This window comes from Setaria italica, chromosome IX, assembly GCF_000263155.2.
Source record: "Setaria italica strain Yugu1 chromosome IX, Setaria_italica_v2.0, whole genome shotgun sequence".
NCBI lineage: Eukaryota > Viridiplantae > Streptophyta > Magnoliopsida > Poales > Poaceae > Setaria > Setaria italica.
This window is the reverse complement of record NC_028458.1, coordinates 368,925-381,869: the sequence shown is the minus strand read 5'-3', so window position 1 is coordinate 381,869 and position 12,945 is coordinate 368,925. Positions and strand designations below refer to the sequence as shown.

Genomic DNA, 12,945 nt, shown 5'->3' with positions numbered 1-12,945 from the left:
AGATGTAAATAGTATTTCCCTCCCTTCCCCTCCCCCCCCCCCCCCCCCCCCCCCCCCGCGGGTCTAAAAATTAATCTGTGATATAGTGGAACTATTTCTATAAACAGGCTGATGGTACACATTTGCAACGCGAGTAGAACATACGACTCCCACAATACCATTGATTTTCCCAACAGGTCGCACAAGTATTCATTTAGAACAACCAGGCAAGCCATTAGATCCACACCCTTCTGAAGTTCAAATGTAATTGTAGAAATAATTAGCCGTCAACTGAGATGTTCCTACATTTCAGATGCTACCAAGTACCAATGCGGTTGTTAAGACTGGCTGGCAGATTAGCCAGTTATACACTCAGCGAGGGCAATTAAGTTGCAGTATGAGTAAAACTGAAAAAAAATCCGAATGCTTTAATTCAAGCCGTTAATTTCCAAAATTTTCAGTTCTCAATTAGTGTATTCTTTATGTAAAAGATTAATGGTATGCTACCACCTATGAGGACCGTGCCAAGCAACAAAAGGGAAGAACTAACTTTGATCCTATGTACCCATATGTAATGCGCAAATCATCAATAAAACAACAAATGCAAAGACAAGGAACTAAATGCGTAGTTAGGCAAAAGTTTCTCTGATGGGTTTTCTGGACTCAACCAATCATATTAACTACCTTGAATGAATACTGACTAGTCCAAAAATCAAATGTTGTGACATGACCTTTTCTTTAATAACATAATATTTTGACAAGAAAAGTATAGGACTAAAACGCAACAGAACCAGTGGGATTTCTACATGTACAGTAACTAGGCCCAGCCTGTGGTGCCTTCAGTACAGCACCAATCTTCTAGGCGTGCTGCTTGCATGAGCAGTAACAGGAAGCCTGTGATTTAGGTCTTGCTACGGACTGTATAAGATTCAGGTGGCTTTGGCAGAGTAGCTAACAAAAACCAGGTAGCTTTCTCGCAGGCAGGCTTGCCCCACGGATACAGTATCGTATTCTGTTGGATGGAAGAGGCTACCAAAGTGGTTGTTTGTCCGTTCTATTCTGCAACAGGCATGGCATTGTGCGTGGAGGAGATTCTGGGTATCACTATCACTCCTGGAAAGATGTGTATCATGTATGCAGAGCGCCCTACTGAAGGATACTGCAACTACTAGCATTAAGCAACGCTAATCTCATTGCATTAATACAAATGGAAACAATTAACAACAACCCCCCTTTTACTGAACGCTACTGATGACATGAAACAGAGAATATAGTACTCTTTAAATTGTAATTTGTCTAAAGTTTTTCTGAGACGCAGTGTCTTCGACTATCTCTATCAACAGGCTGACCTTTAAGCTGGAAGGGAACGCTGAATGAACAGTAAAAGGAGGTGAGGGGGAAGAAAAGGGTAGGCAACTTTTTGTCATGCCACTCACTGACCTGCCAGCCTTTCGATGGGTCCATCCACGGCGGCATTCCCGACGCGGCCGTGGCCGCCGTGTAGAAGTCGTCGCTATAGCCGTCGTGCTTCTGGCGCTGCTGAGCGTAGAGCGCGGCGGCGGCGGCCAGGGCCTCCGCGTCGGTGGTCTCAGGCGGATCCACCGGCGGCACGGGCACCGGGTCCTGCTCGTCCTCCCGCGCGTCGCGGAGCAAGCGTTCCCCCTCCTCGCCGGCGCGTGAGGTCGCGGCGAGGAGCGCGGTGAGCAGCTCGTCCCGCTCAGCCGCCTCGCGCTCGAGGCGCTCGACGCGGGCGCGCAGCGCGGTGGCGTCGGCCTCCGCCTCGGCGAGCTGCGCGCGGAGCGAGGCGGCCTCGTCCCCTGCGGCGGCGGCGCGGGCCAGGAGCCGCCGCTCGGCCTCCATCCAGGCGGCGCGGTGGCCCGCGAAGATCTCGGCTGCGCGGGCGTTGGCGCGGGCGTCCTCGCGGCGGCGCGCGCGCAGCTGACGGAGCTGGTCCTCGGCGGCGAGCAGGCGCGCGGCGAGGAGGCGGCCGCGGGACTGCAGCGAGGCGACGTGGCGGGCGCCGGTGCTGGTCGGGAGGGTGGCGAGGAAGAGCGCGAAGCTGACGCCGAGGTAGGTGGGCAGCTGGGAATCCTCCTGCGGCGGGGGCGGGGGCGCGGGCGCGGGTGTGGCGGCCGACTCGGCCGCCATTTAGGGAGGGAGAGAGACCGGCAGTGGTGTGGTATGGGTTGGTGGTGGGAGCTGGGGGATCTCGGGCCATGTGCAAAGGGAGGGTTTTAAGCGGGGCGGATGGAGGAAGAATGGTTTATTACGGGAATGCCCTTGGCAGTGTGGGCCTGCCTTGTCTCGTGATAGTGAAGGGGATGATGACGACCCTCCTAGTTTGCGCTTGTCCGGTCTGACTTGCATTGCATGCCTTGCCTCCCTCCACAGTGCATTGTTCGCGTAAAAGATGGTTAAATTCGAACAGAAAAGGTCTTGGCAACATGGTTGTTGAGATTCGTGCCAACAGAATTTGCTGTAAAATTTAGATGGCGTTGGTCAAAGCTACGGGCCTCCTTTACAACGTAAAACATAAAAATAGAAAAAATTGCAGGATTCTGAGTTGGTTTTTCGATGTAAGGTTTGTATGGCCATAGGGCTGTTAGCGGCGCACGATGTGACGCGGGGTGTGTTTGAATGTGTTAAAATATATTTTAGCATCTAATGGATTGGAACGGGTTGGGTATATCACAAATGCGAGTTGGGGTGGTTGGAAGTGGCTTTTTTTTTGAGTTTGTATGCGACTCTTGATGTAGGCCCACGTATAAGTCCAGCCGTACTACTTTGCACAAAGTAGTTGACTATCAAACTAATTCATCTGCAACAAATTTCGGTCAATTTCTCCAAAATTTTAAGGGTTGAACGCGAAGTTTTAGTTTTAGAGTCCGACTCTTGATGCGGGACCCACATATAAATCCAGCCGCACTACTTTGCACAAAGTAGCGGACTGCCAAACTAATTCATCTGCGACAAATTTCAGACAAAATATAGAAACTTTTAAGGTGTGAACGCAAGGTTTTAGTTTTAGGATCCGACTCTTGACGCGGGGCTCACATATAAGTCTAGCCGCACTACTTTGCACAAAGTAGCAGACTACCAAACTAATTCATCTGCAATAAATTTTAGACAATTTTTGTAAACTTTTAAGGTGTGAACACGAGGTTTGCATAAATTTACAGGTTCATGTACCAAACACATGGGTTATATCAATTTATGGAACGGGTTAGGTTGAGCTTACACAATAGAATTATGGAGCGAGATGGGATGGGTGAATGAGTCAATTTATCATGGGTTGGGACGGGTTTCAACCATTAACAGGTTGCATGGACCATGGTGATGCCGGCGGGGGAGGAAGAACGTCCGTGCGTCTGCGCGCCTTGCCTGTGGGTCGCCGTCGTGTCGTGCGCGTTCCCGTGACCACCCTCTGTCTGTCAAATGTTCCTGTTCCTAGTGTCGCTGATTTCAATCTACTTACTGCTACCCCCATTTTTAAATATATATGTGTGTGTGACGTGTAAACTTATTAGCTTGTTCTAAATGAAATGTAGTATATTTGACAAAAATATTTATTTGCAGAGGCGTCCATCAGTTTATGGCTTCATTTTCAGATGCCAGACAGCGGGAAAGAAGCATTGGTGCTGCTAAGAAACACGACAATTATTATTCGCAATCGCAGAAAAGAAGAAATTTAACAGAACAATTAGCTTTGGGCCCCCAAAGCCAAAAAAAAAAAGGCCTGCCTGCCTGCCTGCCCGTTGATGACATGTTGTCGGCTGCAATTTACTACCCTGCCCGCTTGCCAGCCGCTAGCTATTCGTTGTATTGCGCGGTGGTGCAGTCAGACAGCAGAGAGTGTAGTATACCAAACGAGACAGCCGTACCCACCCACCCACAGATCGTCCTCCAGCTAACAAACACGTTCATATCCCTCTCATCAGCAAGCCAGATTGCCAGTCACTCTATTGTCGATAGGTAACAGCACCTAATCATCTGGCATTCGAATATCAAGTGAAAGTAACTAGAGTTTTCCCAAAAATCAACTGAAATCAGAAAGAATTTACAGTTCATTCAGGAAATGTTATGGCCCAGCCCACCATAGCCCCTAATAAATTCATGTTTGTGTACATATAATAAACCCAAAGTAATAATATACTACTCCAGTTCTCCAGTAAATCAGTGTTCTGAAAACTAAAATCAATTTTTGTATGCTGCAGGTTCTGCATATTTCAATGTTGTGTTAGCCATAGCAATTAACAACTGTTTAGGGCGAATGACGAACAAGTGAGGATGATGTAACACATTTAAGGTTCGGAGCATTCATCAAAGATCCGGTCTGGGTCTCTGGGATCATGCCCAGCTTCGGAGCATTCATCTAAGAGTTGGTTTGGGATCATGCCTAGTTTGAGAGCATTCATCTAAGAGTCCGTTTGGGATCATGCCTAGCTTCAGAGCATTCATCTAAGAGTCGGTTCTGGATCATGCCTAGCATTCATCTAAGAGTTGGTTTGGGATCATGCCTAGCATTTTGACAAATTCAGATCGCCAGGAAGTCCATAAGTAATGTTATCCTATTACCATTTCATATGCGCCAACCATAACTTAAACTCACAAAAATATAACAGGTGGTTTTGGAAAATTGCTGGAACCTATAGGCAACACAATTTGCTTTCATAGCATCAAGCACTGGACTAAGAAAGAGCTCATGACCAAGATGTACAGATAATCAGAATTACAACATTTCAGTAAAATGGAAGGATATAGAACCTGCCTCTCTGTCAAAACTGGAATCCTCACACTACATCCAGGATGAGCTAAATGGCTTCTCTGAGCTGAAAGTTCTTCGAAATAGCTCTAGCTTTATCATACTCATTCAGTCCTGCTAATATGTTTTTTAGTCGACGGGCTAAACCACGTGTCTCTTCCTCGCTAATGCCTGAAGTGTGTCTCCTCTCCAACTTGTTTCCTAACTCAACCACCAGGTTTACAAAAGGCTGCAGCTTTTGGCTTTGTTTGCTCCAAACTCCTGAAAGTGAGGCAGCTATTCTCTCGGCCCTAGTGATTGCATCATGAAAATCCAGAATGATACTCTTCATATGAGGAAGAATCTTCCCAGTCAGTAGTCCGTCTAAAGCAAGCTCCTCAACAACATGATCTGCAAGGATGTCTTTCCACAGACACACATTCCTTAGCAGACGTGTCGCAACTCCAAATCTATATGCAGCATATTGAGTGGCACCTGGAACAGTCCTTGTCACCATTGATCCCCAGGCTGGAACTGAAAGATCAGCAATGGCCTGGGTTAGACGACTTTTCACAGAAGCCAGTAGTTGATGCAAATCCTTGCTTGATGCTGGTAAATAACCGATCACCATCCTAATAGCATCTACAGCATTTTCAGTCCTTTTGCTACTCAATACGTCCCAGCAGTGCTTAATGCGGTGGTGCAAAATAGGAAGAGCCACCTTTTCTACTAAGACCGGAACCACATCCGTATCAGTAGAACCTCCTGAGGCACTTTCATTATCTTTCACATCATAGTCAAAAAGAACCTTGTGCCAATCCATGTCGAAGAAATCAATTGTTTTATGGAGGGGATCCCACTTCAGGAGCTCCAGTCTCACATAAGGGGTGAACACAGATGGTGCACTCAGAGCTACATGAGCATCTCGGTATGCAGAAGGATACTGAGTTTTCCAACCTTCAAACTTGTCCTTGACAATTTGAAGGCTCGAGTATTCCTCTGAAGCATCACTGAACACAACGTCAGCAGTCCTGAGCAGCTCATCCCGGCTGGAAACATAAGCAGTGCTCTCGCTGTCACTTTCATCAGTGCTTATCTCTCCTTCAATCTTCTCAATGTCATTGTTCTTCACTGCAGATGCCAATCTCTTTGACTCTGACTTGGCTTTTCTCCTTCTCCTATTTTCTTCCCTGCGCTTAAGATCCATACGTTTCTGGAGGTTGATATCTCTGCCAAACTCATCCAACTCGGGTGGGAGGTTGGAACTTTCCCTAGCAGCAGCAGCTGCTGCTTGCGCAGCGTTTGATGCAGCGGACAGGTAAGCTGAGCTTGATCCTTTGCTAAGAATAGACACTGCAGCATCTACAGCAGCTTCAATCACACCTGATTCATCGGCTAGGTCAGCTGCACGCCTCTCAGAAATAGCCAAAGCTCGATTCTCATGTAGTTTCTGCATGTGTTCCTCCAACTCCTCTATATAAAATGCCTTGTCATTCAAGAAATCACACATCACTGAAATATAGTGGCGGAGCTCCTGCATATACACAAACTTCTTTTCTGCATCCTTCAAACCACTGTCCAGGCTAGATATTTCCGAAAGAGCTTCATTAAGATGTGTTTCGGTTTTTACTAAAGCGCTCACTGTTGTCTTGTGAGTCTCCCTAAGCTTCCGGATGTTCTCTTGCAGGGCTTTATTTGCAACATCAGCTTGTTGAGCAATGGACAAGAATTCCACGCTTCCTGAGGCAAAAACAGATGCTGCAGGTACAGCACCACTAAGAGAGGGCTGGTGATGGGAACCCACAGAGTATCCAAATGCCTGCGGCTGAACCTGAGCAGAAGCTGGTGCACCATTTGCTGTTCTTTGAGCAGAAGCATCATCCACCCTCCTACCAAGCCCCTTCCTGAATTGCTCCTCCTCCCACCTCCTTTCTTCCTCATCGTCATCATCATCCATGTTATCCTCAACCTCCCTGATCCCATCACTGAGAGCACCCAAACTGGCAGCAGGACCCCTGTTGTTGATCCCGCCAAACACACCTTTTGTGCTCCTCAGGCCGTCAGTTGACTTGTCAGTGTACATTGCAATCCGACCCCCTGTCTCGTTGTCATCCTCATCACTGGACTCACCGCCAGCATTCTTGCTGCTGAGCACACCACCACCATCAAGGGAGATATAATCTGGAGCTGCGTGCCTTGGCTGCTGCATTTGCTGCCGCTTCGCCCTGATGGCTTCAATAGTCGCACGGTCAGGTATCACTGGCCCTTCGTCCTCTTCATCTCCTCCCTCCTCTTCCTCAGACTTATCTTCGTCCTCCTTCTGCAAGGGTTTCCTTGGCCCAATGCTTGCCTCTGCCATAGGTTTGACCAAGCCTTTGAGAATAACCACTGGTTCTGTTGCAGCTGCCGTGGAGGTAGTAGGAGTGGAACTGGCAGGGGCTCCAGCCAACCTCTGAGACCGGGGCTCAGGTGCCAGAGTCGGCGGTGGTGCACGCATGAGGCTGCCGGGGAGTGGGCGGGCGTTCTTTTGGAGCTCGCGCAGGCGCTCTGGAGTATACTCCCCAGCATGAGACTGGAAGTTGGAGGGCTTGGGCGCCGACACCGCAGCAATAGCAGCCGCCGGCGAGCTCCTGTGCCGCTCCCTGGCGGGCGTGAGGCGATGGAGCGACGCCGCAGCAGGGGACGCCGTGCGGGCCGGGCGCACGGAGGCCGTAGGGCGGCGGCGAGGCGCCAACGGGCCCTCCTCGGCGTCATCATCGTCCTCATCGTCGGCGAAGCTGAGGCGGCTCGCCCCCTGGCGCCTCGGCGGCGACTTGGGCTTGGGCACCGTTAGGGTTTGGGTCTTGGTGGCGGGCTTGGGGTGGCTGCCGCCGTCGCCGTTGGCGTCCTCTTCGTCGTCCGCGCGGCGGCGGAAGTTTTTGCGGTGGCTACTCATACCGGCCCGCTCGGCTCGCCGGGACGGCACCACCGGAGAAATCCTGAGAAGTTTAGGGGATTGGATTAGGCCGGGGCGTATACGGAAGCCTTTGATTTGAAGGATGAGAAAGAGAATACGGGGATCGTACCAGCAGCGGCGGCGATGGCGGCGGCGTCTAGGGTTCCGGCGAGGGAGGCGGCGGTGCGGAGGCTGGTGGGAAGATCCGTGCGCTTAACTGCTTACGCGAGAGAGAGAGAGAGAAAAGGAGGGTTGAGTTGAGTGGGTTTCGTATCCAACTTCGGGCTCGAACCGACTTGTGATATCGATTTGAAGCCCACTAAGATAGGCCCAGTTAGGCTCGGGCCCGTTTGGCTCGTCGTCTTCACCAGCCAGCAGTGTTGGCATTCGCACACCATTTCTCGATTGCAAAACCCTAGGGTAGCCCCCCTCGATCGATCGGATACCATGGCGACGGCGAGGCTCCGATCCGCGGCCTCCCTCCGCGGGGTTCTCCTCCGCCACTTCTCCGTGGGGCCCGCCTCTACCCCGCACGCTGTCTCCCGAGTGCCAGGTTCCTCTCCGCCGCATCTCGATCCCTCTCCTCTCCCCGTGGTTTGCCCGCGTGTTAACTTCGACCCCTAAAATGATGACGTCTGAGCTATGCATCAGAAAATGTTGTAATTTTGTGTTATTTCTTATTTGATTCCTCCTGGGATGTTCGGAATTGCGAGCGCAGTTGTTCTCTGACAGATTGGGTGCGAATTCCGTGTTATGTGTTGCTTGGCATTGTTAGGGTGGGTTGATGGAATATGAACGAGATGTGAAAGTGGCTAGAATGCTAGATGAAGTATGTTGCCGTTGCTTGCCATTTGTTTTAGATGCAATTGTAATTTGGACGGTTCAGTGATGTTAGTTTTGGGCTTGGTAGATCCATCCGCTTTAATTTGAAGCCTACTATTCGTGTGCAAACATCTATTGATTGTGCTGTGAGCTTCACTTGCGCTATGCAATTGCACTTCAGCAGCTTTTCTCATAGTGGTACATAAGGTGCAATTTCCTGCTATATGTTTCATTAAATATCTAGTGTGCTGGTTTTTTCCCCCCATAATGATAATGCGTACTGTCACTTAGCCTATGACTTGTATCGCGGTATGCACATGTCGATTAACTGAAGTAAATATTTCACATTTTTTCTTTAACTTGTACACATCAATGCTAAATATTAAAAACATACAGAAATATGCTCATTTCCATAGTCTTCTCCAGATTTTCAGGTTCCTCAGGCTATTATATGGAGGCATTTCTCAACACGCAAGCCTAATCATCTTGCAAAACGTGATGACTTTGGTCTGATTGCCTGTTTGCACAGTCAGACAAGATGGGCTTCTCAAGCTGCTGCTGCTGTGAAAGAAACTGAATCCAGTGGGAGCAAGATAAGCATTGGGCCCAAACCAAAGCAGATTAAAGAGGATGACGATGATAGTAACCTGGTTTATCACGGACCGATATCGTCAATCATAAAGAAAGTGAAGCTTCTCTCTCTGTCCACCTGCTGCCTTTCCGTGTCGCTAGGGCCGGTGATAACATTCATGACTTCACCCGATATGAATGTGATCCTCAAGGGAGCAGTTGCATCCACCGTCATTTTCCTCAGCGCCACTACAACTGCAGCATTGCACTGGTTCGTGAGCCCATACATTCACAAGCTCAGGTGGCGTCCCGGTTCAGATAGCTTTGAGGCTGAGGTGATGTCATGGCTGGCTACTCCCCTCAAAAGGACAATCAAGTTTGCCGATATTAGGCCTCCTGAAACCAACAGGCCTTTTGTCACTTTCAAGGCTGAGGGGAACTTCTACTTCGTTGATGGTGAACACTTCTCAAACAAGGCTTTGTTGGCAAGGCTTACCCCCCAGAAACTTCCTCATGAGTCTGCGTTCAAGAACTTGTGATCGAAGGTTGTTCGACCGGCCCATGGCTGCACTTGTTCGTGAACCTTTGTTGGCCATTTGAAATTTTTATGAATGACTCCTGCTAATATTTCGGAGATGTGTTACTATATGTTAGTGCTGTTGTTACTTTCCATGTCGAGGTTTGCAAGCTGTTGGCGCCGAACAGTTGTAGTTTAGGAACACTATGAAATCTGGTTTTGAGCCAGCAGTTGGAATAAGTAGGAGTAAGATGTCTACTTGGATGCCTTCAAACAATATTTTGATCTGAAATTGCATTACTCTATGGTTATGTCCGGTTGCTCAAGTGATGCACGGGTGCTCTGTTTGCCTTGAGATGTGATATACTATTGCATCGTTGTTGAAGAATTTCTTTAGAAATTTATACATGTGGTCGCCTGTTGAACTGATCTACCCATGCTTCATGGAGCATGATTCTGAAAACTCCGGTCGAGTGTGGGCTGCTGGTGAAATGTTATCCTCGGATTGACAGTGGCATCTTGGCCTCGCATAAGCGTTGGCTAGCCTATGGCAAACTTAGCGTGCAACGGCTTCAGTAGCTGAGCCTATAGTGTACTCTTTTCTGACATGCACTGTTCACTTCCGTGTATCTTTTTGGCTGAAATCTCAACATTTAAGACAACGCAAAAGTCCAACCATTCTCTCGTAAACATGCTTTGCTCACTTGTGTGTTCCTTTTTGGTTGAAATCTCAACATCTAATGATGCTCAAAAATCCAAAAGATGTAATTTCGTAGACTACCGTTCTCTGACAAAAGAATTGACGCTGAATTAACTGATGAATGATGTGTCAAACAGAATTTCCTGGGTTTGAACCACGGTCCACAGCAGCTTACTTTAGTGCCCATGGATAAAATATTTATCTACGAGGCTACCAATAGAACTTCAAAGTCTGTTAATATCAGTACATGAAAGATTGGATTAGTTCATAAGTAACTGCTTCGCAGATCAACACCATTACATCTATGGCACTGCTAGCGACAATGCATTCACACTCTTAGAGTCACAATCATAATTGTACTTTGTGTAGCAAAATGCCCTGTGGACAGCAGCAAAATTCCACTATGGCCAACAAGGTTCAAAAGGACTACTATTCGCACACCAAAGCCTCCAGCTTCTTGCGGAATTTTGGAATTGCCTCAGCTTTAACTGCCATCACCAAGCCCATCTCTTTGTAATTCTTCATCTGCATTAGCAGAAAGAAACTTCTGTTCAGGAAAAAAATCCCTTTTTTAAAATGAACAAGTAGCTATATATTATAGTTTCAAAACATCCAGCTACTGATACCAATGGCAGATTACAAATAATCATCAGATGGGGCCTATAATCAAAAGTTCAAGACAAGGTGATGATGAACAAAAGTTCCAACTTCACATTTTAGTTGGTTACTAGTATTTTTTCCAGTTTCTAAGGGCATGAAATGACTGCTGTCATGCAATCCAAATAATGAACTATAGTACCATACAGATAAGAGAATCAGTCGTCAATTACACATCTCAAGAGATCATTATGCATCAAATAGCATTTCCTCCAGTTTCTAGAGTCATGATATTAAGTGCTGTCATGCAAACCAAATACTGACTTACAGACAAGAGGAGTCAAACAATTACACATTTCAAGAGAGCATAAAGCATTAAATGATTAAATGCAACTGACCTCCTGTTGAGATGACTGTTCAGAATGTATTGGAAAAGTGAAAGACCATGAGCTAAGCTGAAGAAGTAAGATTTTGTTAGCATTAACAACAGACATACAGCCAATATCTGAATAGCATGCTTTGATATCTACCTCATTAAAAATTTCATCCTCTAACTTTGGATAGATAATAGGTTCATCATCATCTTTGCTGTTCTTTGCTTTGTGTTTTGCGGGGGTTTTCCTCTGCACACAGCAAAAGACACAAGTGAGTAATGATGGAACAACCAACAAAGCAATTGGACACCAATTCACATACAGGACAATACAAACACTGGATTTGGTTGATCAACACGTCATCTTAAATTGGTTCTATTCTACTGAGCATAGAAACATTGCCGCTTTGAACATTCAAGCCAATGGGTACCCGGATAGAAGCAATAGAAAGGGAAAGCATAATATACTTCTCACCTCAAGCATTCTGACGAGCAGCAGGTAATGTTTGAATCGGAAGGAGTCCCGGAGTTCTTGTGTTGGCTTCAGCCGTGCAGACACAGTTACAAATTCATTATCCAAGTAAAAGCAGACAGAAAATAAGGTGGTTCGGAACAGAAAATCACCTCATCTTCTGTTGCCCAGGAAACCTCATCAAAGAGTGAATCGTACAGCTTAGGCACAAGCTCATAAGGGAAATTGACAAAGCGGCGACACACCAGCAGGCCCACACTAGATGCCTTCTCTTCCAGCAGGGACTTGAGCTGCTTCTTGGAATCCTTGTCAGAGCAAGCTGCGAGCAGATACTCCTTAAGATCCTTGACGCATCGGTGCTCCTGAAAGTCAGCAGCAGCACAATCAGAAGATTGCATGAGCAGAAACTAATCAAATGTGAGTATCTTGTTTATATATTAAGAGAGCATACAGCGTATCGTCCCAAATTAAGGACGCTAATGAGACCAAACAGATCATCATCATCATTGCCACCAGCGTTGGTCTTGTCACCGCCATTTCCTTCCCCTTCCTCCCCATCGTCATCGGCCAACTTGACAACCGTGCCAACAGTGGTCTGTGCGAGGATGAGGTCGACGAAGCCGGTGAGGTCCCAGGGTTTGGAGTCGAGGTACGTCTTGAGCAGGAGCCTGACGCCGTGGAAGTCGCTCGGCTTGGGATCGAAGAAGGCAAAGTCCGCTTGCACCGTCTCGAGCTGCAAGTGCGATGCCGCATCAGCAGAGGAGCAAAGCAAACGTTGCAGCAGAATACCGGTCGGGAAAAATGAAATTCCTGGCACGAGGGTAAGTACTAGGTAGGTGGTCACCTCCTCCGAAGACTCCTCCCCGTCGTCGCCGTCGCTATCGCTGGCGCTAAAGCTCTCTTCCTCGCTTTCGCTGCTGATGCGCTCCTCGTCGCTGGAGGGCTCGGCCCTCTTCGCGCGCTTGGACGGCGGCCGCGGCATGTTGCCTGGTGAGCAAGGGATGCATTGGGTGGCGTAATCCGGGCTAGGGATTAAGGGTTTGGGGACGAGTAGAAGCGTACCTTCACCAGGAGTTCCTGAGGCGGCGGAGGTCGTAGTAGCGTCGTCGGGAGAGGAAGAGGTTTCGAAGGGCCAGAGGAGATGACGCAGCGGCTGCCGCGGAGAAGATGAGGGAGCGAGAGAAGGGGGAGAAGGCAGGGAACGGAGCCGGGCGCTTTCGGCCGCGGGGCATTCCTCTG

General features: G+C 48.1%; 4 protein-coding genes across 4 annotated transcripts in view; 1 reads left to right on the top strand and 3 right to left on the bottom strand.

Annotated features, from left to right (window-relative positions):
- LOC101771716 overlaps positions 1–2,204 on the bottom strand; it is an 8,434-nt gene extending 6,230 nt beyond the window's left edge. The window contains exon 1 of the mRNA XM_004980953.2: positions 1,420–2,204. Coding sequence (XP_004981010.1) covers positions 1,420–2,127 — 708 coding nt within the window. The 5' untranslated portion in view covers positions 2,128–2,204. The remainder of the gene's footprint in view (positions 1–1,419) is intronic.
- A 2,374-nt stretch (positions 2,205–4,578) lies between these two features.
- On the bottom strand, positions 4,579–7,912 carry LOC101770521 (transcriptional repressor ILP1). The gene is made up of 2 exons (XM_004980950.3): positions 7,786–7,912; positions 4,579–7,698 (listed from the first exon to the last, which is right to left on the bottom strand). Exon 2 carries the CDS (start codon positions 7,653–7,655, stop codon positions 4,791–4,793), a length of 2,865 nt encoding a protein of 954 aa, XP_004981007.1. The 5' UTR covers positions 7,656–7,698; positions 7,786–7,912; the 3' UTR covers positions 4,579–4,790.
- A 124-nt stretch (positions 7,913–8,036) lies between these two features.
- On the top strand, positions 8,037–9,890 carry LOC101770128. Its single transcript, XM_004980949.3, has 2 exons — positions 8,037–8,208; positions 8,904–9,890. Exons 1-2 carry the CDS (start codon positions 8,103–8,105, stop codon positions 9,584–9,586), a joined length of 789 nt encoding a protein of 262 aa, XP_004981006.1. The 5' UTR covers positions 8,037–8,102; the 3' UTR covers positions 9,587–9,890.
- Positions 9,891–10,412: 522 nt separating this feature from the next.
- LOC101769720 (protein BCCIP homolog) lies at positions 10,413–12,938 on the bottom strand. The gene is made up of 8 exons (XM_022829885.1): positions 12,853–12,938; positions 12,551–12,755; positions 12,158–12,439; positions 11,859–12,068; positions 11,710–11,775; positions 11,392–11,484; positions 11,260–11,316; positions 10,413–10,789 (listed from the first exon to the last, which is right to left on the bottom strand). Exons 1-8 carry the CDS (start codon positions 12,936–12,938, stop codon positions 10,694–10,696), a joined length of 1,095 nt encoding a protein of 364 aa, XP_022685620.1. The 3' UTR covers positions 10,413–10,693.
- Between the last annotated feature and the right edge of the window lie 7 nt (positions 12,939–12,945).